This window comes from Triturus cristatus, chromosome 2_1, assembly GCF_964204655.1.
Source record: "Triturus cristatus chromosome 2_1, aTriCri1.1, whole genome shotgun sequence".
NCBI lineage: Eukaryota > Metazoa > Chordata > Amphibia > Caudata > Salamandridae > Triturus > Triturus cristatus.
In genome coordinates this window covers 346,695,376-346,720,728 of record NC_140581.1, presented here as the reverse complement: position 1 = coordinate 346,720,728, position 25,353 = coordinate 346,695,376, and the positions used below count along the sequence as shown (strand labels likewise).

The 25,353-nt window shown below is 45.3% G+C and overlaps 1 protein-coding gene across 1 annotated transcript in view; it reads right to left on the bottom strand.

Moving 5' to 3' along the window:
- Positions 1-25,353, bottom strand: part of ITGA2 (integrin subunit alpha 2) — a 596,388-nt gene that overhangs the window by 321,060 nt on the left and 249,975 nt on the right. The window contains exon 6 of the mRNA XM_085631250.1: positions 5,140-5,267. Within this exon, the coding sequence (XP_085487376.1) occupies positions 5,140-5,267 (128 nt within the window). The remainder of the gene's footprint in view (positions 1-5,139; positions 5,268-25,353) is intronic.

Below are 25,353 nucleotides of genomic sequence, written 5' to 3'. Positions count from 1 at the left end.
CTCACTTCAATCTCTCTACCAGCTCCTTGATAGGACTTGAAGCAGAGCCCTATAAGAAGCTAGCATAGTGCCAGGACACTGCCCCTGCTGCTTTGTGTAGCTTTTCATTGCCTTTAGGGGTGCACTGAGGTGCATCCTGTTAGAAAGGATAAACGGACCGGGAGGGTCGGCCGGGGTCAGGAGGAGAGGTCTCCGGGGAGAGCCGTCTCCAGCGATCGTACAGACAAGTAACTTCCCCCCCCACAGACAGATACCACACACGGATAAGGTTCAGTGTTCTTTATAAGCACTTCTTAAGGTACGGTTGAATGTTACAAGGAGGTCTGGACTCAGGGGTCCCCTCGATTCAAGTCTCTCAAAGCAGGGTAAGGGGTAGCGGGACAGTCTGTCTACCAGTCAGGTAGTTTGGATGAGATGATGATTAGCTCACAATCCTCGAGCTTAGTTGGTGCGGGCCGCGGCAGCGCCAGCAGGTCCCGGAAAGATGGTCGGTGTACGGTCCGCGGCAGCGCCAGCAGGTCCCGGTGAGGATGGTCGTTACAACGGGCCGCGGCAGCGCCAGCAGGTCCCGGAAAGATGGTCGATATACGGTCCGCGGCAGCGCCAGCAGGTCCCGGTGAGGATGGTCGTTACAACGGGCCGCGGCAGCGCCAGCAGGTCCCGACGAGGATGGATGTCGTAGAAGGCCGCGGCAGCGCCAGCAGGCAGGACGATGGTTCACAGGAGCGGGCTACGGCAGCGCCAGTAGTCCGTCAAGGCTGAGTTCTCTCGGTGTCTCTCGACTCCAGGATACAACTGCCTTCCTGCTCCGGAGTTGCCCCAGTTATAGGGCAGGCGCTCTTTGATGTCCGGACCCTCGCACTTGGAGGTCGGAGGGCCCGGGATGAAGGTGTCCAGACACCCAGCAGGGGGTGGAGCCAGCGCCTGGGGGAGCTGGAGGCGATCGGCACCTGGCGGGGGAAGAGCTCTTGACACTTCGTCCTCCTATTGACCTGCCAAGTGGTCCGCTCACCTCCCGGGTGGATGGTGGTGCCGGGATGTCGGGGCCGGTCAGGCCCGGGGTTTAGGGTCGGGGCGAGGCCACGCGGCCTCGTGGTGCAGGGCCCAAGATGGCGGCTTGAACCGGCCGGGGGAGCCGGTGGGGCTGGGCCCCGTGATGAGTAGAGGTCCGAGGGCAGAAGATCCGTCGGGAGACGGGGTACGGGTGCTTTTCGTGGGTTAAGCCTGGTGGGCCGGAGCTCGGGCCCTGTCGTGCGGGGAGGGAGCAAGCCCTTCGTGTGGCCTGTCCAACACATCCTAACAGCCACATTTTAGCAGATATACTGTTCTGCTGAGACATGTCCAGTATGTCTGTTAAATAAAATGGATTGTGCCTGTGTGAATGGATCATGGTCAAACTATGTCCCTCAGAAATGCACAGTCCAGACATCCAGCTAGATTGTGTTTCATGTTGAAACAACACTCTGCAGCTGGATCATGCCTCAGGCCCCTCAGCCCCTCCTCCTCCTCCTGTCATCAGGAGCCTGGAGACGAAGCAGAAAGGGCTGACCTGTGCACCAGCAGTGTTCATAAAAACATGAAACTTGTGTTTTCATGATCACTTCTAAATTGAAATATGTGCAGGGGCCTCACAGGAGCCGGGGGCTGAACCCTGAAGCCCCTTATAAGGAGCCCCAGCTGGTAGCATAGATCCTCCAGGATTATTAAAGTAAAGAAGCAGGTCATCCACTTTAACCATAATGACACTGGAAATGTGAACACCTGCACCAAAGATATAACTAATCCATCAGGAGTAAAACTGGCACAGTACCTTATAAACTGAGGGAACGGGAGGCTCAGGGGAACAGTAAGGTACCAATAATCACAGAACAAGCATTTGCAATGCAATAGGTCTCGCATTTATAAGAGTTTGAGCTATTGGCATTGTAAAATTACAATGCCTTTTATTTATGTTTTGGTTTTAAAACAAATAAAAGACATTGTCATTTACAATGTCAGTAGCATAAACTCGCATAAAAGCAGTGTGTGGAGTGCAGCAGTGTGTGGCGTGCAGCAGTGTGCGGTGTGCAGCAGTGCGGCGTGCAGCAGTGTGAGGCATGCAGCAGTGTGCGGCGTGCAGCAGTGTGCGGCGTGCAGCAGTGTGTGGCGTGCAGCAGTGTGTGGCGTGCAGCAGTGTGCGGCGTGCAGCAGTGTGTGGCGTGCTGCAGTGTTTCATGTAGCAGTGTGAGGCATGCAGCACTGTGTGGCATGCAGCAGCGTGCAGCAGTGTGCGGCGTGCAGCAGTGTGCGGCATGCAGCAGTGTTGTGCAGCATGCAGCAGTGAGTAATGCAGCAGTGTGCAGCAGTGTGCAGCAGTGTGTGGCGTGCAGCAGTGTGTGGCGTGCAGCAGTGTTTCATGTAGCATTGTGCGGCGTGCAACAGTGAGTGGCATGCAGCAGTGTGTGGTGTGCAGCAGTGTGTGGTGTGCAGCAGTGTGTGGCATGCAGCAGTGTTTCGTGTAGCAGTGTGCGGCATGCAGCAGTGTGTGGCATGCAGCAGTGTGTGGTTTGCAGCAGTGTGTGGCATGCAGCAGTGTGTGGCATGCAGCAGTGTGAGACATGCAGCAGTGTTTCATGTAGCAGTGTGAGGCGTGCAGCAGTGTGCGGCGTGCAGCAGTGTGCGGCGTGCAGCAGTGTGTAATGCAGCAGTGTGTAATGCAGCAGTGTGCACAGCAGTGTGTGGCATGCGGTAGTGTGCGGCGTGCAGCAGCGTGTGGCGTGCAGCACTGTGTGGCGTGCAGCAGTGTGTGGCTTGGTTTGTAAACAACAAGAAAAGCGGACATCAAGGGAAGGGTGGGAGGGCACGAGCATATGGGGTGTGAGTTATAACGAAAGTTAATTGTTGTAAGAGGGGATGCAGGAAGTGAGGCCGAGCGCGCGCTGGCGAAAGCAGTCCGCTGCTTTCAAGTCCGATGCCAGATGCCAGCTTCGCGCTTGAATGCCTCACATGCACTGGCCATAAACCGCATTCCTAAGGTCTTGTGCCCCTTACTAAATCTCTCTGAATGCGTGAGGCGGCGCACGCGCAGGAAGTAGCTGGTGGCAAATGGAATCCGCGTGGTTGTGCGCATAACCGCCACCCGATCCGCCTGGGAAGCCTTTGGGAGCATTTTCTGAAGCCCCTACAGAAGTCTCGCTGTTCGATCGCTTGCGCGATAACCAGGCGAGACCTAAAAAGGGGGAAACAGGAAAATTACATCCATATATCCTCCCACCGAAAATGTTTTCACAAAAGAATATGGAACACTAATGTCATATAAGTATGTTTCTTAAGACAAGGAAACCACCAACATTTTTTGAGGAAAATTCTCACCCACTTAATGTGGAATGCTTCTTACAAGGTCTTCCATCCTGACAGAACTGCATGTCGTCTCTCTGGGATCACCATCTTCTGAAAGCTCTTATATATTGTAATTTTGGGTTTGCGAGCAGAACAATTATATCAAAATTACCCAAGGGCACCTACAAAGACCCTTATAAATTAATGCTTCAGGGAAGGTGGAATGGCGGGTAATCTCTGTAGTCACACAATGGCCAAGGCTTTTTACCCTCTTGTACACCCGATGTCCTTCCTGAGCATCTGAACGCCTCTCAAAGATTGACGTATCAACGGTTTGCAACGGAAATTCTGGTCACAAACCATTGATTTGTTACTGACTCTTGAGTGAGGGTGGTAACTTATCGCAACAGGGACGGGATCCGGTGAAGACCTCTTCCCCGTTGGGAATCAGTGTGGCAGCTTTAGGAGGCGCAGGCAGGAATCCACAGGAGCAATGCCTGCTCACACTGAAGTTTCCCAAATTGGATAACTCATTTTCTTTTTAAAGCAGTCCATGTTTTTTTAAGGAACTTGTTTTGCTTTTTTTTACAAAAACCTCACCATTTCAGAAAGCTTATTTAAGGGATGGAGCCCTGCTGTCCCTAGCAGGCCACCATCCCTGTGATTGCACGTCATCACAGTGAATCGCAAATTGTGACCTGCCTCATCCAATGTAATAGGTAGTACCTTCTTTGACCACCTTCAAGTCGATCTTTTGTAAACTGAACTATTTGTACATAACTTAGTTTGCAAAATCAGATTGAATTCGTGAACAGTCGGTGTGCATTTTGCGACCACTTTTTCAATATGTAAGTTTTGCACATCAGACATTCTTTCTTAGCATTTATCTTTGCACAGTCAAGGGTTAATTAAAAGTGGGCCTTCAGAGTTTAACTAAAATATGCTATTTTTAGATATATAAATGACAACATAGTTAATTAAGTTCACTAATTTCTGTAGAAATAGGGGGTCATTTTAAGTTCGGGATAGGTGGCGGCCTTTCTTTTCCCTTAAGAAGCTCCCACATCCGCAAGGGAACCACTTTGTAAAAAGAAACATGATGACTGTCACTTGTGTTGTTACCTAAGGCATTTCTCCAAAATGAGGGAGACTCCCCCTTACAGGTTTTTTCACCCACTGGGAGACATTCCTGAGGTAAATCTGGAAGACTCCACCATCGCTGACAGAACTGGCTTCAGGACCACTGCAGGACGGAGGTGCTGGCAATGGTCCCACTCTCAGGAAATTCACATTCACCCGACCTCTAAATAAGGCGGGAGAACCAAGAGGAGGGCCAGGGAATCCTCTGCAGACTAATAGCAGACTATTCCACCTTACTCAGTGAATCACTCCTAATTAACAGAACAAGAAGGTGCGTAAAGTTGCAATTTTGTATTATTCTTTTGCTCCTTTGATATATCTGTGGGTTATTTCTCGCTGTTGAGTTGTAGGTTTTCGTCAACCTTCAACTAGTCATCTCAGTGACATGTTTGCATATTAACAGCCCTGATTGCCATACATCTGACTTGTACCCCTACTCTAGCTGTTAGGTTCATAAAATAATTTACCCCAGCCTTGTCAGCAGAATATGGGCAATATTTTTATAAATCAGTGCTGGGAAGTGAATGCTAAACATGGGATTAGCCATATATTTCCTTCTAAATGCAATGTGTTCTATATTTTCATTTCCCCCACACACCATATTATATTGTCATCGTTGCATATTTTGTGGTTTTGAATTTGAAGACACATTTTTTTAGCATATAGTATTACTGTTCTTACCTGTGTTTTTTGCGGGCCTATATCAAGGCCTTGCACAAATTTTACAAGGAAGTTTCTTACTGCTACCCAGGGGTAAATGCTGTTCGACTCATCACATACAACAGCGATGTCTATGAAGGAAGAACAAGCTAAAAGAGAAAAAATAAGGTTATGTTTAGTCGATGTAATCAATAACTTGTTTTAAATCATTAAGTCAGCGCTGGAACGAGTATGCTGAGTAGAACGTGAAACCTGACCTATTTTTTCAGTTGCTTGTATATGACTCAACTGATGACTCGCAATTTATTTATGGTATGAAGGCTTCTATGCTGCAAACCATATATGCGGAAATGTCGTGGCGCTAATATATAACATAGACGTTTTGTGTAACAGGTAAGATTGTTGATTTTGCAAATGGTTGAACCGCCAGATTCATGCTTCAGCAATGCATTTGTGCTGATTTACTGTATTCCATTAACAAAATGTGATATTTTTCTGGTTTGATGCTGGTGGAAAATAAAATGAGGAGATACTGTAATCAAGCACAACATAGGCTGAAGTAGCAAGCTTTAAATCTTTCAAATGGTCCATTACAAATATTTACTACACTACATCTTTTACGCCTATACACAGTGGATAATATCTTTTAACAAGCATTGGCAAAGCCAATAGGTCTCGCCTATGCAAGAGCTATATGCTTTGCCAATGTGTTTTAGCCATGTTGTACACCACTGTGGCTGCTGTTCCGCATGGCTAAAAGTTAGTGGTGTGGAGTGGGGTGTGGTGGGAAGGATTGGAGTAGAGTAGAGTAGAATGGGGTAGATTGGGGTGGAGTGGAGTAGATCGAGGAGGAGTGGGGTAGATAGGAGTAGGGTAGATCAGGGTAGATTGGGATAGAGTCGAGTGGGATATATTGTGGTAGATTGGAGTGGAGTGGGCTAGATTAGGGAAGAGTGGACTGGGGTGGATCGGGATAGATTAAAGCAAAGTGGGGTAGACTGGAGTGGAATCGGGTAGATTGGAGTGGAGTGGGCTAGATTTGAGTGAGGTAGATTGGGTGAATTATGGTAGGGTAGAATGGAATGGAGTGGGGTTAGATTGGGGTAGTTTGGAGTGGGTTTGATTGGGGCAGATTAGAGTGGTGGGAAGTAGGACAGATTGGAGTGGTGTCGGGTAGATTGGGATGGGGTGGGTTAGATTGGAGTGGGGTAGATTGGTGATAGAGTGGAGTAGATTGGAGTGGAGTGGAAAAAATTGGGAATCAATTGGAGTGGTTAAGTGGGGTAGATTATGGTGGAATGGAGGTGATTTGGTTGAATATGAGTAGATTGGAGTGGAGAAGGGTGGATTAGAGTAGAGTGGGGTAGATTGAAGTGGAGTGGGGTAGATTGGAGTGGGGTATATTGGGGTTGTTTGGAGTGGAGTGCGGTAGATTGGGGAAGACTGGAGTGCAGTATACTGAAGGAGTGGGGTAGATTAAAGTGAAGAGAAGTAGACTGGACTAGAGAGGGGTAGAATAGGGTGGAGTGGGGTAGATTGGAGTGGGATACATTGTGTGGATTATGGTACTGTAGATTAGACTGATATAGGGTACATTGGAGTGGGTTAGATTGTGGTGAGATAGATAGTGTGGGGTAGTTTGGAATGGGGTAGATTGGAGTGGAGTGATGTCAATTGAGGTATATTGGAGTGGAGTGGGCTGGAAAATATGGAACTCCCTGTGGTGGAGTGTGGTAGATTGTAGTGGAGTGGGCTAAACAGGAATGGAGTGGGGTAAATTGGACTGGGGTTGATCGGGGTGGGAGTGTGGGGTAGATTGGGGTGGAGTAGATTGGTGTGGAGATGGGTAGATTGGAGTACAGTAGGGTAGAGTGGGGTGGGGTAGATTGCAGTTTTGGTAGGGGCAAATGGGGTGTAGTGGGGTACACTGGAGTGGAGTAGATTGGAGTGGAGTAGATAGGCGTATATTGGTGTGGGATGGATGGGGAGGGGTAGATTATAGTAGGGTATATTGGAGTGGGGTGGTGCGGGGTACAATGGAGTGAGGAGGATTAGGGTGGAGTGGGTTAGATTAGAGTGAGGTAGGGTAGATTTGAGTGGAGGGTGGTAGACTGCAGTGGGGCAGATTGGAGTGAAGTGGAGTGGGGTAGATTTGGGTAGAAGAGTGCTGTGTGGTAGAGTGATGTGGGGCAGATTAGGGGTAGAGTGGAGAAAATAAGGTGGATTGGAGTGTGGTAGATTGGAGGTTTGGAGTGGAGTGGGGTAAATTGGAATGGAGTAGATTTGAGTGGAGTGCGATAGATTGGGTTGGAGTGGGGTGGGGTTGATTGAGTTAGATTGAGTGGAGTGGGGTAGATTGTAGTGGAGTAGATTGTAGTGGAGTGGGGTAGATTGGAGTGGAGTGGGGTAGATTGGGTTAGAGTGGGGTAGATTGGGTTAGAGTGGGTTAGATTAAAGTGGTGTGGGGTAGATTGGGGTGGTGTTGGAGTGGGGTGGGTAAACTGGGGTGGGGTAGATTGGAGTAGAGTGGAGTAGATTGGAGTGGAGTTGGGTAGATTTGGGTGGAGTAGAGAGGGGAGGGTAAATTTGAGTGAGGTAGATTGGAGTGGAGTAGGATAGATTGGGTGAAGTGGAGTAGGGTAGATTGGATTGAAGTACATTGGTGTAGATTGTAGAGACGTGGAGTGGGGTGGGTAGACTGGGGTACATTGGAGTGGAGTGGTATGGATTAGAGTGGTGCAAGGTATGCTGGAGTGGGGTAGAGTGGAGTGGGGTAGGCGTTGTGGAGTTGTTGGGCGTAAAGTGGAATGGCATGTTATGTCATGGAATGAGTAGCATAGATTGGAATGGCGTGGAGGCCAGTAGCGTGTCGTGTCACAGAGGGTCTTAGAGTGGAAGGGCGGAGAGTGGAGTGACATGTCATAGAATGGAGTGGCGTGGCTTAGAGTGGAAGGGCATAGAGTGGAGTGTAGTGGTGTAGTGTGGAGTATGCATACTGTGGTAGCACACTACAATTACAGACAACACATTTTCAATTGAAATGACCCTTACATTTGCACCGAAATACTGTTTTACTGCACACAATAATGTTTGCAAATGTCATCACCTAGTGTATAGATATTTTTTGATCATATTCAAAAATTTGTTTCCACCACACTTCAGAATTACAAAAAAGTCCTTCGTTTGTATTCATTCTGAAACATTATGAAACATCAGCACAGTTAAAAAAAATGTTGTGATCTAGCAAAAAACATACTACACACTCTCCTCTTACATGGGTTTTCAGCATGAATGTCACGTAAATTCTCTCACTTTGAAGTCAGAGAAAGAAAAAGAAATACCAAACTCCCTGGAAGAGAGAGCATGACATTTGAGCTCTGTCTTTGAATGCACAACAACCGTGACAAGATAAGAACAAGAATTAAAGGGCTGTTTACAGAAAGCAAGTTCGTGGAATAATACAGTAAACAAGGTTTGGGCAACAGGAAGGACGAACTCAATCAAGCGTGACAACCTAAATTAAAAAAAGAAAATGTGAGTTACAAGCAACAGGTGGAATGTATTCCTAGATCAACTTTCGGAAAGTCCCCAAGATGTATTTAGCAAATCAGACAGCTGTGCTGTCTGGCAGGCTTCAACCTAAAAGACTCAAGAGAAACCTCTTACTTAGAACCTAAAAGAAATATATGTTTTCAGTGAAAAAGGTTAAATGGGTAAAACTGTCATTGAGAGGAATTGCAATTTTTTTCCAACCATCCATGTGCATGTGCACAACACCTAGTGCTTTTATGAGAAAAAACACCTTTCTTCAGTGCTCCTCTGAGGCACATCACCAAGTGTTCCTTTGTGGAGGATACTCCTGCATCACCTTGTTCTCCTCTGCTGCACATCACCATTAGCTCACCTGTATCATATTAGTCTGTGCCATCTGCCTTTATTTCACGTTCAACCACCTCTGTTCTGCTGATGAATAGCCCCATACTCTCACTGCTAAACATAGTCATGTATAACGGTTGGGTCTGTGGGTAGCGGAGTTTGCGGAGTTTTACACACTCCGCGTTACGCAGAGCCAGCTGATTCTGAAAAACTCTGCTTCGCGCAGCGGAGCGGAGTTTTTGCCTCGCTCGCATTCACCAACGTCAAGTTGGCAAACACGAGCGAGGAACATCCACCTCCATGTGAGATTTTTCCTCGTTCGCAATTGTCAACCTCAAGTTGGCGTGCACGAACATGGAAAATAAACCTCCAAGCATGATTTCTCAACGCAGGTGGGTCAGGTTTCTCATCGCGAGGGGTCGTGTATGCTCGCGACCGCTCGCGTTGAGAAACTACCCATTCGCGTTGTGAAAGCTGTCGCTCGAGTAAAAATCTACTTGAGCAGCAGAAAAGGAAAGAAGGGACCGCTTGCACTGTGCAAGGTGCCGTTCGCAATAACTGCACAGTATAGACAAGCATCCGGCACTGTGCAATTACCGCGAACGGCATTTTTCTATGGAACTACGCCGCTTGCGTTGCTCCGCGTATTGCGACAGAGTTTTTTTTCCCACTTCGCGGAGTTCCACGTAGTGCTACTCTGCCCAGGGTTAGTACCTATGTGTTTGTTAGTCTATTTGTATTGAAGCTTGTAGGTCTGATGGACCTAGTGTGTGTCTGTTGATGTGTGTGTTGGTATGCATGTGTGCATGCTCTATTGGTGAATTTATACCTATATGTGGTATGTCTCTTAGTGTACTCAGTATACAAATGCCAAACATATTGTTTTTGTCAATGTGTTTTATTATAATTGGAAGTTTGAATACAAACTGTTCGCGCAATGCCTATAAAGGAGGAACATGTTAAAGATGAAATCACTATGGGCCACATGCATCAACGAGAAAACTGGTCGCAAACGGGCAGATTAGCAGAATCTGCCCCTTTGCGACCGGTATTTTAGCATTTGGGATGCATCATCCCAAATGCAAAAATCGCTATTTAAGGAATCTCTAAATAGCGATTCCTTAAATTGCGATTGCATTTAAGGAATCCCAAATTGAGATTCCTCAAATGCAATGCATGAAAGTTTAAAAATTAGCGATTTCGCTAATAGGGGGAGCAAATTACCATGAAGTTGAACTTCATGGTAATTTGCAAAAACTTTGAAAAATGCACTAAAGTGCATTTTTCAAAGTTCCATTTTACACACACACATGCCCTTGGGGCATGTGTGTGTGCAAGATGTATTCATATGCAGATTTCAGGGGTGCAACAGGGTGTCTTTTTGACGCCCTGGCACCCTTGAAATAGCATGAGCAATTTGCGATTCTCTAATTGAGATTAGCAAATTGAGAAAGTCCTCCCATTCATTCCTATGGGCCTCTAGGCCCATAGGAATCAATGGGGAGGTATTCCTTAATAGCGACTCACAATTTTCGAGTAGCAATTAAGGAATGTTTAGAAATCGCTATTTTGTAAGCGATTTCTACATGCATAGCCTTTTGCTATTCCTTATTAGCGAATCCTTATTTTTCGCTATTAAGGAATCGCGAATGGCATTGTTGATGCATGTGCCAGTATATTAGGTATATGTATAACCAACAATGCTGATATTTGTTAAAGCATGTGGCATTTTTAGCTTTTATAATCTTTTGAGCATTTTACCTGAAACTGTTCTTAAAAATCTACTTAACAATTTACACTACACATTTTCATGAAGGGCTTGAATAGAGTATGTATAGAACACCGGAATGATAACCAGTGAGAGAGAGGCCTCAATCGTGGTGTGAGCTGTGGCTGAGCTCCCACAAAGTTAAACAGTGATTGTGCGGATTTCTGTTCTTCATCTTTATAGTTCAGATGTAAGAGACTGGCATCTTGAGAGAAAACGCATACCTGCAGAGCAGTACCAAAACAACATTAAAGTAAAATAATAAATAGGTAAAACTTTACAAAGCAAATTCTTTAAAATGAAAACAAAATAAATGGCTCAAAACTGAAACAAATCAAATGAAGAAAATAGGAGGGATTCAAAAAACGCATTGATATTTGTTTTTTGTGTATTAACATAATTTTCTGATGCGTACATTTCAATATAGCCGTGACATGGTTGTGCTTTTCCAAAATAACCACTAGAGGGCAGGCATGCAATATTTTTGAAACATTGAAAGACAGCAAAGCAGTTTGTAAAAACAGAAATAATAATAACTTTTAAACACTCTTTCTCACATGCATCAATAAAACAAAATGTGCTGCTGCAAGTAAATGTGACATCTGTGCTGGTGGTCCAGATATACCTAACTCCCATCAAGCTGTATGTTCCAGTAGGAGAAAGGCTTGGCATCTACTCTCTTTAGGACCAATGACAAAAAGACCAGATCCCACCAGGCCTGCAGGCAACTCTTTTCCTTAGGCCTCTCAACCTTCAGGGGAGTACTTCAACAGCAGCGGCTTCTCCTGGAACTGCTCATAAAACCTCTTCAGTGTTGGACATTTCCTCAGGTGACACTAGTATACCATCCACAGACTCATTTTGTATTCCGTCGTTCTTGCAGAATTCTGAATATGAGGGGATAGGAACCTTATATTTTAGGGGTAATTCAGCAACGATTGATAGTGACCCTGAAACCTGTCACAATAAAATCCACCCCACAGTTCTCTGCTATATTTTTCCCTACTTCCAGTGTTATGTGGCAGACCTAATCCCATGAAGCACCATGCCTGTGTTTTGTAAGATGGCGGAAGAGACATCACGACCAGTTTCCCTGCTGGGCTTTCCAAACTTCTCTAAACCAATCAAGGACCGTCTTCTTCATGTTAATGGGAATCCCACCCATGCTAGGCTCCTATCTTTTGCCCACCCTTTAGACTGAGTTGGTAGTTTGACTCAAGGAAGACTGCCTTGAAAAGCTCTTCCCTGCCATGTCTCTCTTCATCTGTGAACGCGAATGGTTGAAATACCCAACCTATCTTCTGCGCTTTAACTGTCAAGCTTTCCCTTATTCCCTCACGATTATCTAATAAGCACGGGGGGACAGATTTACAAACCCCTTGCGCCAACTTTACACCGCCGTTGCATCACTTCTGTGTCGCAGCGACGTCATACATGATGAGCCACGATGCAACTTATTTACAACATGACACATCTAGTGGGATGCATCATGTTGTAAAGCCCTGTGCTACATTATACCTGCATGAGTTATAATGTATGGAGGGTGGGCGTTCCGTCGCAAGGAAGCGTCGTAAAAGTGACTCAGTGACATCTACAAGATTTCACTGATTGACTTTTATGATGCCACTGCATCAAAACCTTGGGCCTGCTTGAAGCAGGCATAAGGAGTGATGCAGCATGGTCGGAATAGGCATTCCTATCCATTGCTGCAGTTGCGTCGTGCTTACGACATGACTCCAGCAATGCGCTGCCTTTCTGACAAAAGATGCGTCACACATCTGTCTGCCCTTGCGCCACGGTGCGCCGCATTATAAATGCGGTGCATCCATGGTGGCGCAAGGCTATTTTTCTGCCATGCAAATGAACTGGTGCATCTCTGCAAATAGGCAGAGATGCACCAGTTCTTGTATATCTGCCCCTACCGTTTTACTGGCTGGTACGCTTGCTTTACCAAACAACTACTGCATGCTTAGGCTGGACAAAGTAGGGAGGACAGGTGAAGGTAAAGCAGTTGTGTATAAAGACAATATCAAACTTTCACTTATTGACACCTTACAGGCAGAATTATATTTCCAATCAAATTGAGCAGGCTGGGAACTCAGCTAAAGAACTATTTAAAGAAGTGCTTACAGCTTTCCCTTGCACGCGTGCTTGCTCCCAAGAAATACATGCATCACAGGCCCTATGTGGCTCATCAGCTAATTTCTTTGAGGACAAAATCAATGTGATATATCTAATCTTTCTAAGCGCGCCTAACCAGGCATGTGAGGTGCTAAGTACTGATGCACCTTCCTCTCATGGAGCTTCCAGTTTTGGAACTTTTCGCGATTTCTCCACAGAGCCAATCAAGAAAGAGCTTGCCTCAGCCAAATCTGGCTATCCCGTCAACATCTGTCTCCCTATAATCTGTGCAGTTAGTTCCAGTCAGCTTGCCCCGGTGATCTGCTCTCTATTCAACTTATCAGCCAATACTAGGAAAATGCCATCTGCATGGAAAGCGGCACAGGTGATATTGGTTCAGAAAAAGACCAATCTGGCACCCACAAACCTAACCAACTATCAGCCTATCTCGGTGCTTCCATTGCACAGCAAGCTATTGGAGGGACAAGTAAATCAACATCCCGTGGAATATCTTGAGGTGAACAAACATCTGGATCCATCACAATCTGGGTTCAGACCTTTACGTTGCACAGAGACTACTGTGCTGGCAGTTACTGACAACATCAGGTGTTCTCTCGATGCGAATCAGTCATCCATGCTGGTGCTGTTGGAACCGTCCGCAGCATTTGATACTGTCTCTCACTCTAAGCTGCTCCTAAGATTGCAGGAGATTTATATATGCGGCACTGCTTTACAATGGTTTGGTGACTTTCTTACCAACAGAACCAAATCTATTACTATGGGTCCTTATAAATCATGCACCATGCCATTGGATAAGAGGGTGCCTCAGGGCTCGTGCTTGAGCCCTATGCTTTTTAGTATTTATGTTGCCCCCTCACCAAGATTGCCAAAGGAATCAGCTTTGAAATATTATCTTATGCAGATGATACACAGTTACTAACCTCCTTTGACAAAAACCTAACCAAAGTGAAAGACAGCTTCCCTGCCGGAATGAAAGCTATTGCTGCATAAATGTCGGAGAGTTGACTCCAGGTAAGTGCTGATAAAACAGCGATTATGCTGTTTGGTAGGGTCCGACGGCTCTTGGACCCTGATTGGTGGCCCATAGAACTAGGCATGACCCGACTCCTAAAGCAGTAGTCCAGAACTTGAGCATTCGTCTGGATCTATCGCTCACTATGAAAGATCAGGTCCTGTTGATTACAGGTACCTGCTTTCACATGATGCATCTGATGAGGAGAGCCTTTCCTTTTCTTCCTCTCTCAGTGAGGAAACCCCTGTTTCAGGCTCTGGTGATTAGCCGACTGGATTATGGTAGAGCACTTCTGGGTCCAGCAAATGAGACATTGCTATCCAAGCTGCAAGTCATTCAGAACACGGCAGCCCGTCTCATTTTGCAACTTACCTCCCGGGACGGCATCTTCCCCCTTACTACGCTTTCTGCATTGGCTACCAGTCCAGAAAATAATTATTTTTAAAATCTTTTGTCTCACTCATAAAGACCTGATGGCTAAAGGCCCAAGTTATCTATCTGTTAAACTCATTCCTTACTGCCCAGTCAGACTCTTACTCGCTTGTGACATTGCACTACTCACCATTCCATGGGTGAGAAAATCCCAAACGGAGCGCAGCAGGCCCTTTTCATATCTTGCCCCGCTTTACTGGAGCGAGTTGCCTTCACAGGTTTACCTGTGTACTGACCATTATAGGTATAGAAAATTACTGAAAACAGTGCTCTTAAAATTCCTTGCTTTCTGTTGACCAGTATCCTGCCAGGCTCCGAGATACCCCTCCTGGGGTGATTTACACGCATTATAAATTAAAAATGAACTTAACATATGGCAGACGGACATCCATCACGTTTGTGATGAAGTGACCCGTCCACCAAATCAGGCCTTAGTTGTGAGTAATTATTTTTGATCCAAAATAGCCTTGTATGTTAGTTCCCCTCGGCAGCTAACGACTACTATACAATCTCCTTTGCCCACTGGAACCAAGGTACCCCAGGAACACTGTCAAAAGTTGTGGATTGCAACAAGTTTTAACACTGAAGTGTCAGATAACTGTGGAAAGTTCAGCTAACACATTCATTTCTTTATGAATACCACCAAAATAAGTAGCTCAGAATTGACTAAGTTTAAGTGATTTATGTTTAACAGGACAAACTCCATTTTGAGATAAGATTTCTATAATCATGAATACTGCAAACTTAAACACAGTGCTTTAATAACATTTTAACAGGCCTAGTACTGAGCCCAACAGTAGGGGGTAGTGTGTAATGGGTGCACTTTGCCTGCAGTCTGTTTAGCAGATCCCAAGTTATAGCAAAGGTCAGTAATTCAAAGTCCAAATAGACCACAAGAAGGGGAACTGAAAATTAGTCAATGGCCATCTTTGCAACAGTATTTCCTTCAAGTTTGAGAGTGGCAAAATAGCATTTTGATGACCTGGATTAAACATTTTACAATGTTGTCCAAACATTGGAGGAGTTGTTCCTTATATTGCAAGGCAGCCTAGACTAATGAGGGCGGTGTGGAAAAGAAATAAACATACATTTTGTTTTTCTGAGACTTTTCAAATTAAATTAGAATTTTGCGATAGAGACCCTAAGTCTCCACACTACAGTAGATTAAAAAAAAACCCAATGATTAGAGCCTCACTGGGGTTTTGTGTAGACTTGCATGAGCAACTGATTAAAACCAGATGTTTCCAGTTTGATATTGGTTAAAAAGAGTGTAGAGTGCTTCATTCACTTGATAGGAAAGTATGGTATCATGGGGAATGCTGAGGAAATTCAATAGTCCATGTTTGTAAGAAATTGGGGTATTGGCTATGAGGGGTGGAAGCCCTAGTCAAGCAACAGTGACAGGGTGAACCACAAAAGTCACTAAATTAACCTGTGCTTGACCCTCTGCTAGCTTGGCACAAAAGCCCAAACTTCGAGCCAATGTGTAAAGCATTTATGCATCACACAAACAACAATAAAGTGAACACACATCACAAGAAAATTCCCAAACCAATTTAGAAAAATAGAGTCAGTTTAAAAATATAAAATGATACCAGATGGACAAAATTCCAATAAGTAGTACTGTAGATGTCCAAATGTAAACATTTTAGTGAAATAGCACCTAGAAGCACAAAGCACCACTTGCGGTCTTCTGTTCACGCTAGACTGGAAGAAAGTAAAACATTCAGACCAACCGTGATAGAGCGCAGGTCAGGGACAAGTACGAGGTTAGTCACAATGAAGAGTTACCTTCTCAAGTCTGACGCAAAGAGTTTGCACTGCGGGAGACCACCAGGAGGAGGGTTTCGGCACAGAGATCAGGTTGAGCATTGCGAATGCTCGTTTCTGTAGCCTGAAGATTCGGTCATCACTGAAGCTTCTCGTTGACAGTTGTCAAGGAGCGGCAGTACCAATGGGCCCATTTACAATTGCAAGGAGCTTCAAATTCAGGGTTTATAATTTTTCTTCTTTGAGGAGCTTCCACTGATGCCAGGCAAAGGTCCAGGATCTGGGAGGCAGTGCTTGTGGATCAGGACTCTCCAGCAGAGACCAGAAGCAGGGATCAGGCCGGTCCTGTTGCATGTCTAGTTGCAGCTGCCCAGCTGACATGTTGCATGGAGGCCCCTGAAGCTTGTTGTGTCTCTGTAACTCACACAGGAAGTCAGACATCTGATCCTTGGAGTCACACTGGGTAGTCTTGGAGCAAGGTAGGTAGGTCCAGTCTTCCCTCTTTGGACAGCAAGGCAGTCCTTAAAGCAGAAGGGCAGTCCTCTGGCAGCCCGTCTCATTTTGCAATTTACCTCCCAGGACGGCATCTTCCCCCTCACTACGCTTTCTGCATTGGCTACCAGTCCAGAAAATAATTATTTTTAAAATCTGTTGTCTCACTCATAAAGGCCTGATGGCTAAAGGCCTTTCTTCTGAAAATTCTGCAGGTCCAGAAATGTTCTGATGAGTGGCACTGGAGAACCTATATTTATACCTGGTGCCAGCCTTTGTGTAGGACTACTCCCTGTAATACTTCCACAACTGGGTCTGTAAAGTTAATTTTCTTTCCCTCGTCAAGGCTCCAAACTGACTGGGGTGACAAAAAGCAGGGCAGGCCTTATGTCAGGTTCCTTAGTGTGTCCTTTAGGCACCTAACCCCCTTTTGCATTACTGTATGGAATCAATACATAAACCCCAACAGCAGAGACAGTTACAGTAATGTGACACAGGACACTAGCAGAAAAGCATAGCTAGTTGGGACAAGAAAATACCAATTTCTAAAAGTGGAATTTTCAGACTTGTAACTTAAAATCTCACTCCACCATAAAAGAGGATGTATAATTACAATTCGTTTGAAAATAAACAGTATATTTATAAGTGCTCCTGATCTAAAGTTAACACGTATTAAATGTAATAAGGTAACCCAGTGTTAGTCAATGGGATAATATAAACAGTGTAAAACAAATTTAGGAGCTATTCACTGCTAGGACATATAACACTTAAGTACACATGTCCTACGATTTAAACACCTTGCACCTTGCCTTTTGAACCTGTAGGGCCTACATTAGGGGTGACTTACAAGTATTTAAAAGGGCGGTTGATGCCGGACAAAGGGTGTATTTTGCCAGGTGAAAATGGCAGTATAAAACTGCACCACATGATGCAGTGGCAAGCCTGAAACATGTTTTAAAGTGCTACTTTAGTGGGTGCACAAGGAGTGCTTCAGGCCCAGTGGTATCGTTTAATTTACAGTCCCTGAGCACTGGTAGTACAATTTAGTCGGTATTTAGAAGTAAATTAAATATGCTAATTAGGTTTAGATTAATTTTACATGTTTGAAAGAGACAGCACAAGCACCTAAAGTCAGTAAAAATGAATTCAGCAAACAGGATGGGTGAAGGAAAACAGTTGGTGGAATACCACGCCAAGGATGACAGGTCTGACAATGTATAACATCATTATACACTTCATTTTGATGTCAGAATAACACTGCTGAAAAGACCTGACTAAAGGGCTTCACAGCAGGAATGTTATTGTCCAGGGGGAGCAGGTGCTCCAACCTAGAGAGACAATATGGGAACTCAGACCCATTAATGCAATTGTAGTATTACAGGGTCCCACCCCATAACCTATCTTATGGCCTTATCAAGCCAATTTCCATTACTTCCCTTGCAGAAAAAAGCCCAAAAATTAAATGAGGCTCCTGCCTATTTTCACACATAACCGAAACTCACTTACCTGCTCGAACAATAGCTACAAATATAAATACACCGAGTCCACTTTCTTAGTTTTCACACTTTATTTTTCTAAATGTTTGTAATGAAAAATATCTCTTCACCAAATAACCATAAATATTTGAGTGCATACTTACTAAGCTTTATCTGCCTGCATTACCATATCACGTGTCATATCCTCTTTTCTTTTAGCGATCTGTACTTGTATTCACATACAATTGTATGTTTTTTTAACATCTTTATTTATGATTTTTAAGTTACAACAGATGAGCCACTGAAATAGGCACATTAAGCAGGTAAAAAACTGTCATGAGTGACACAATACAGCAACAAGTCAACATTCCTGTGTGAAAATGTATGGGATTCGGTTTGGAAACACCGATCATCGCATGCTACTTCCCAAAAATTAGTTATCACTGTTATTTTCCTGCCTCTAGAATTACTGGTACCCTCACAGTAATCAAAAAAAGTCAAAGTCAAAAATTGGCTTTATTCGGTTAAAATTTTTTAAAACCATCAAAGCATACACAGTAAAATTTCTATCACAATTAATCACATTACTGTATCATAATTAACACAACTAAATATATTACAATCTAAAGTGCTATACAATTGATAAGTACAAAAACACAATAAAAAGTTTATCACCCAATGGAAAATTAATTGTTTTTTATAAATATTTCAGAAATCATTGCATCCAGTTGTCGTTACAATAAAACTTTCTGTTGCACTGCAAACATAAAAAGGCAGAGGGGGGCGATTAGGGTGGCAGCATTTTCTTACGGCATCTCACAGCCCCTATAATGTAACTCGCCACCCCGAAACAAATTGCAGAAGACCCAAGCGTTTGTAAATAAACCAGAGCTGGTCTGACCTGTTCAAAATTACAACATCTTAGCAGTGGCAAGATAAATTTCTTTCGCTGCAGTACATAGAACTCGCAGAAAAAGATCATATGCAGGACATTTTGGTCTGATTTGTTATCACATGGGCAAGGCCCTAAAGAGCCACTTTTGGCATACCCCCGGGGGAAAGATAGCAACCATGGGAGCATGCCATGTTTGAACCTTTGCAGAACAAACAAATGGAAAGGCTTATTTATGTATGTTAAGTACGGCTGGATCTCTCTCCCTGTGCTTAACATAACAAAGTTTCTGACCAATGGTTTTGCTAATTCCTCCTCTTCCCTTAGGACCATCAACCTATTTAAGTACTGAAATGTACTGCCTTAATCGCAGTTTTACTTAAGGCCCTAGGGTTTGTAAACAAATCAAGGCTACCCATTGACTCCATTTGAGTTTTAATATAATGGATCCATGGTATAGCCATGGCCTTTTCCAAGGACAAACAGTCCTGAATGATTAGTTGATTTAGATTCGGAGCTTGCTGTGACCAGATTCTAAGCCATCCTAATACCGGTGCCACAGCAATCTGGTCAGAAATATAACCAGCGCCCAAGTCTTCATGAATGTTAAAGGATGCTGCAGATTGAGGGAGCGATAGGACTTTTCTAAAAAATACATTTTCTGCCATTTGGATCTCACTAGATTTAGTATAGCCCCACACCTCACTCCCATACAACACCATGGGCAAACATTTGGCGTTATAAATTTTCATGATTTCCGGTACTGGCTTACAACCTAAACGTTTAGCAAAGCCCAACAGGGCCCCTGTGTCCTTCACTAATGTGTTTTTTTACAATGAGCTTTGCATTACTCACGATCTTCTATCGTCAAAGACAATACCCAAGTATGGGAAGGCAGGTATTTTACTTAGCTCCTGCCCTTACAGACAAATGATGCCCTTTTCGCCCGACTGCTGCCTAACGTCATAGCGTGTGATTTTTTTAAATTACTTTTCAAATCCAAAGAGTCCATAAAACTAATAAAACAATCTAGAAGTGATTGTAAACCTCTTGCCGTCCTGGCTATCAACACAGCATCATCTGCGTATAATAGCGCAGGAATCTTTTTATGGCCCACTCTCGGGATGTCCTTACTTGATGAAATTAAGGCTTCACCCAACTTGTTTATATAAAGTGTAAACAGCAGAGGAGCAAGGATACATCCTTGCCTTACCCCTCGATTTACTGGCCAGGCATCCGTCAAGCTCCCGTTCTCATTGTAACGCACAGCAGCGCTAGTGTCTTTATGAATATCGGCTAGGAAGGATATCAGTATGGGATCTAGACCTATATCAGACAGAGCAGTCCAGAGTTTCTGACGGTTTACAAGGTCGAACGCAGTGGACAAATCCATAAAGGCTAGATGTAAATCCCCCTGCTTTGCGACCGTATACTTCCCTATGAGGAGGTGTAAGTTGAGGCATTGCCCAACAGTACCTCTTCCTTTTCTGAACCCGAACTGCAAGTCTGAAATGACAGCATTCTCTTCCAACCAGTTTGTCAGCCGCTCCAAGACCACTTTCCCCATGATTTTTGCTGCTGAGTCCAGGAGAGATATCGGCCGATAACACGCCGGATCCTCTCTTGAACCCTTTTTAAATATAGGGACAATAACTGCTTTGCCCCAGGACACTGGGGAGCCCACTATGGTGGCTGCGTTAAACACGGCAGTTAAAACCTTTGCCCACAAATGCGGATCTGCCCTATAAAGATCTGCCGGCACCCCATCCAGGCCGGGTGCTTTCTCATGTGCCGTGGACTCAATGGCCTCCAACACTTCCTCTTCTGTGAAGTTAATCTTTCCTACCTGAGTGGGTTTACTTTGAATCACAAGAGATTATTTATTTATTCCAGCATAGAGGCCACCATAATGCTCCACCCACTTATCTGGTGGAATGAGGCATTCTTGATTAGAGTTTACTGTCTCATTAAACAAGGGACTGTTAATCACTTTCTAAAATTGAGTACTACTTTTCAGAATACTCACTTTGGTCAGTTCCTCCCAGGCCATTTCTTTTAACTCAATTTTCCTACTTTTAATAGCCTTTTTATAAGACCTTCTTGCCTCCGCAACCTTCTGTGCGTCCTTTCCAGGTTCTTTAAGCACTCCTAAAAGGGCCATATGGGTGTCACTACAGTCTTGGTTAAACCAATTTTTCAATTTCTTGGGCCTTATTTTACTTTTCCTAGTCAAATTAACTGCTACCTGTACTGTGATGCGATTAAAAGCGTCCAGAATTTCCCATGGGTCTGGATTTCCTCCTAGTCATTTTGCCAGGTCCTCGGCATTACTCATGTACAGGTTTTTCAGAAAGTCGCTAGAAGTAATGACCTCCCACCTTAACCTGCGTCCTTGACATTTGGAGTCTATATTAGAATTTAAAATAGTGGATGGTACAAGTTCAGTATTTAGTGCCCTGATATTAATAGTCAACGTGAGTGGATTATGATCACTAAAGCCTCTCTGATCCACACTAAAAGGACCTAGAGATCCCTCAGTAGACATGACACTAAAATGTAGTCAATCGTAGACTCATTACCTTGGCCATTACAAGTTGGGACGGGGCGCTGGGTTTCCCCTTGTGCTGGGACAAACAAATAATATGTTGATAAAAAACTCTCCAGATATACCCCACTCTTAGTGTGCTCGAAATTAATATTCCCGATTGGGTCTTCCTCAAAATCCAAATTCTGTAAACATTGCATGAGACAAACATGAATATTAAAATCCCCAAGCACTAACAAATAATAAAAGGAATTGTTGTGTTCATCATAATCATCCAGGAACCCTGATAATGCTAGTAGATGTTCTAATTCATCATTCCTGGTGAAGGAATTATAAAAATGTACCACTGAAATAGTAGGCAAGTTATCACCCTCCAATCTTACTGCTAAAATGTTTGGGGAACTTGTCACTACTAATACAGCTTTGTATAGTAGTTTCAGACTGGATAACAACATAAGTCCACCCCTGGATCTCCCCATTGTGGAAGGAGTTGCAAATTTAATGAATGATTGATAACCATCCAGGTAATAACCTTCCTTAGCTTCCCTCGTTTCCTGTAAAGCTATAACATGATGGGCAACAAGAAAAGCCTCCCAGTTGGTATCCCCTCTTTTGGATCTTAGTCCAGCAATATTCCAGGATAAGATTGCCATCTTGTTCTCAGATACTGCGAGGCTTAATTCTTTGGGGTCCTGATTCCCTGTTGGCAATCTATCACTCACTGGTGAGTCACCGTCCTCATGTTCCACTGTGGGACTCCCGAAACCACCTTTCCGCCCAGCGGACTCCCCCATTAATGTAAAGCTTACAACAGACCCGTTTCTCATATTGTCCCCTTCCTGGGCAAAATATTTTGGACTCTATCACCAGTAGGTGTGGCACAATTTACCATTGAACCACGGTCAACACATTTTAATCCCAAATCCGTGGTCGGACACACCATACATCCATCCACTGAGGGGATTATTCCCAGTTCTACACTGTCACCATCCCCAAGTCAATCATTTGCATTTAGTGAGCTTAGTGCCTCATATCTATTAGACAGGGCCACTGTACTAGTCGGATAGACCAGTTGTAATCTATGTCCTGTCTCACTATTTAATCCAGTGTTGGCTGGGGGGTAGAAAAACCTAAGTGGGAGTACATTTACAGAGTCAAAATGGATCCTTACTGCTCCGGCCTGCTTAAGAATGTGGTCCACCAGTATAGGGCAGCTAAAACTTAACACCGCGCAATCCCCCTTGAGAGACTTATTAGTTTTACCCACCCAGGGTACCCTCCTCACCATTTTAAAGTTCTTAAACAGGTGATCCCCTAACACTGTTTTGGTGGTTAAGTAGTGTAGGGCCCTGTTTTTAAGGGTACTCCAGTGTTCCTCTTTTCCCTCCTGCATTTTCGGAATGTTTGCCAAAATCACCGTATAGGGACATGCTTCTGGAGGGAGGTGCAATGCTCTTTCTCGCGGGAACCTCTGCACTGGGGGGATAGTTTTCCCCTCTGGTCCTCTAGGACCCTTCTTTACCCCTTGAGTTACTCCCACTCCTACAGCTATGGGCGGCGTAATTGACGCTGCAACATGGGGTTCCGGAGATATTTGGGTTGCTATAGTCAACCTCTGGTCAGTCCGGTTAATTACTGTGGTAGCAACGGCTCTCGCGGAATGCTCCTTGAGAGGCATTGAACCCTGCACTTTTTGACCAGCAATATGCTTTTCGATGGTAGTTAATCTGCCCTATATTTGCTCTAATTTCACCAAAACCGGTGAAATGAGTACCCCTAAACATTCTTTCATGGCCTTGATAAACTCCGACATTTTCCCCCTCAAAACATTTTCTGAATTTGCGTCCTCATGAGATAAACCCCCCGTTGCCCTCCCATCTATACCGTATTTTGAGACATTTTCCACATAAACATCAGGCCCAGTCACAGAATTTTTACTATTTTTGGGTTGTTTCGCCTGTTGCCTGCTGCTCCTGGGCACATTACTGGCCTTTCTTTTCCCAGTCAGAGATTTACCTCCAGCCGATCGAAGCTGTCTAGTACAAGATGCTACAGAAGAAGATGGTACACTAGGCACGGGGGATGCCTCCGCCGTGATAGACAGACTCAGGTCTAACACCGCTCCATTTGAGGCTGGGCAAACTGGGAGGGCCAGGGCCGAGGCAATTGTCTTAGGCACATCTACGTTAAAACTTGGAGGGAGTGTTTGAGAAGATGGGTCCAGAGATAACCTTCGTTCCACGAGCTCGATTTCTTTTGCCACAGCAGTCTCTGCTCGTTTTAAATAAGCGTCCAAGGTCCCAGCCCCCCCGCACCCTTTAGCAATGGATTTAGCCATGAAGTGAGATCACAATGTCAATGTCAATGTCACAATAAGACCTACTAATTAATATACGGCTGGCAGCTGAAGACCACAATTGATACTTATATCCAAACAGGGCGCCCTCCTTACATATCGCTGTTAGTTTCTGGCTGTGGTTACAGGGTACAGAGCCCAGCCTCCTCCGGCCCTCCTTCGCCTGGTGCCGACGGCTGAGTGCCTCCTTGCTCGTCTCCTGGCGCCGGAAATGCGTGTGGCCGCTAGGTCGTCTGGGATCTGTAGTCCCGATACCCCTGGACCCCCCCCTCCTCACTGCGGCCGCTGGTAGATGGATGAGGTGCGGCGGCGGGAGGGGCGGGAGGGGAGACTGGAGACAACCAGACAGTCAGGGAAGGTGGCAGGCATAACCCGCAAACGTAAAACAATCCCTGAAAACGCTGCACAGATGAGTGTGGGCTTCGAACACTTGTCATGCGCCCATTCAAACAAAACAAAACAAAACAAAACAAGGTCGGGGGAAAGTTAGATGCGTCCGTCCGTCCTGCTTCTCGATGATGTCCCGGTCTGCTGTGAGCGCTGAGGAGACTCTAGGCTACATACGAACGTCTTATTTTCAGAGCCTGTAAAAGGGCCGTACTGTGTGTGCTCCTTCCGAACAGAGGGAAGCCGTCCCCCACGCTTGACCCCGACTCATCCGAACACACCACCTCTGCGGACCATTAGGCACTATGGCCGTGCCAGCAGGCAGTCACTCTAGCTGATGGCAGTCTATGCCGATGTCACTCCGTCATAAGCTTTGATATCGCACTGGCACACTCCGCAGCAGTCTCTCCCTATGCGGCAACCGCAGGGCTCGTCCCGGCGCAGCAGCAAAGCAGTCCGGTCACACACCACCCCCTCCGCTTTTCCACTCGTATGTCGAGGCAGCGGCAGCCGCACGCAACAATCCACTATCCGCGGCAGGGCGGGTTGCCTGTAGGCACAGAACGCGGCAGCAATCCCTTACCGCGAGTTCTCCGGTGATGCAGGAGTCAGATCAAACACAGCCCCCGCCTTCACAGCTCCCGAGACAGCGAGGCTAAGATCACAACAGTAGCCACAGCACCATGAGCAAGCCTCAGTAATCATAATTTTAATGCAGAGAATAATGGAGCCACACATACTGTGGGCCTATGTGTATTAAAACTAGGAGTTTTCGGGGGCATGGCCAACACCGCTGGGAAATGGCCGCACACTAGCTGAGCTCCCGGGAGGCCGAGCCCTTTTTCCCCAAAATCCGCTACACAAATCCGTTGCCGTGGCACTAAATTGCGGCTAGTGAGGTCTGTTTCCTGACAGACGCTCCTGTGGGGCTGGGGAAACCGTGTAAGCTGCAGTGACTGGAGGACCCGACTGAGGCATCTGCGGTGTGCAGCAGCCGGTAGCTACTGTAATTGGGAGACCCGAAAGCATTGCGAGTGAGAGGGGCAGATCGCGAATGGAGAGGAGCCCCCCTCGCCAAGACGTACTGA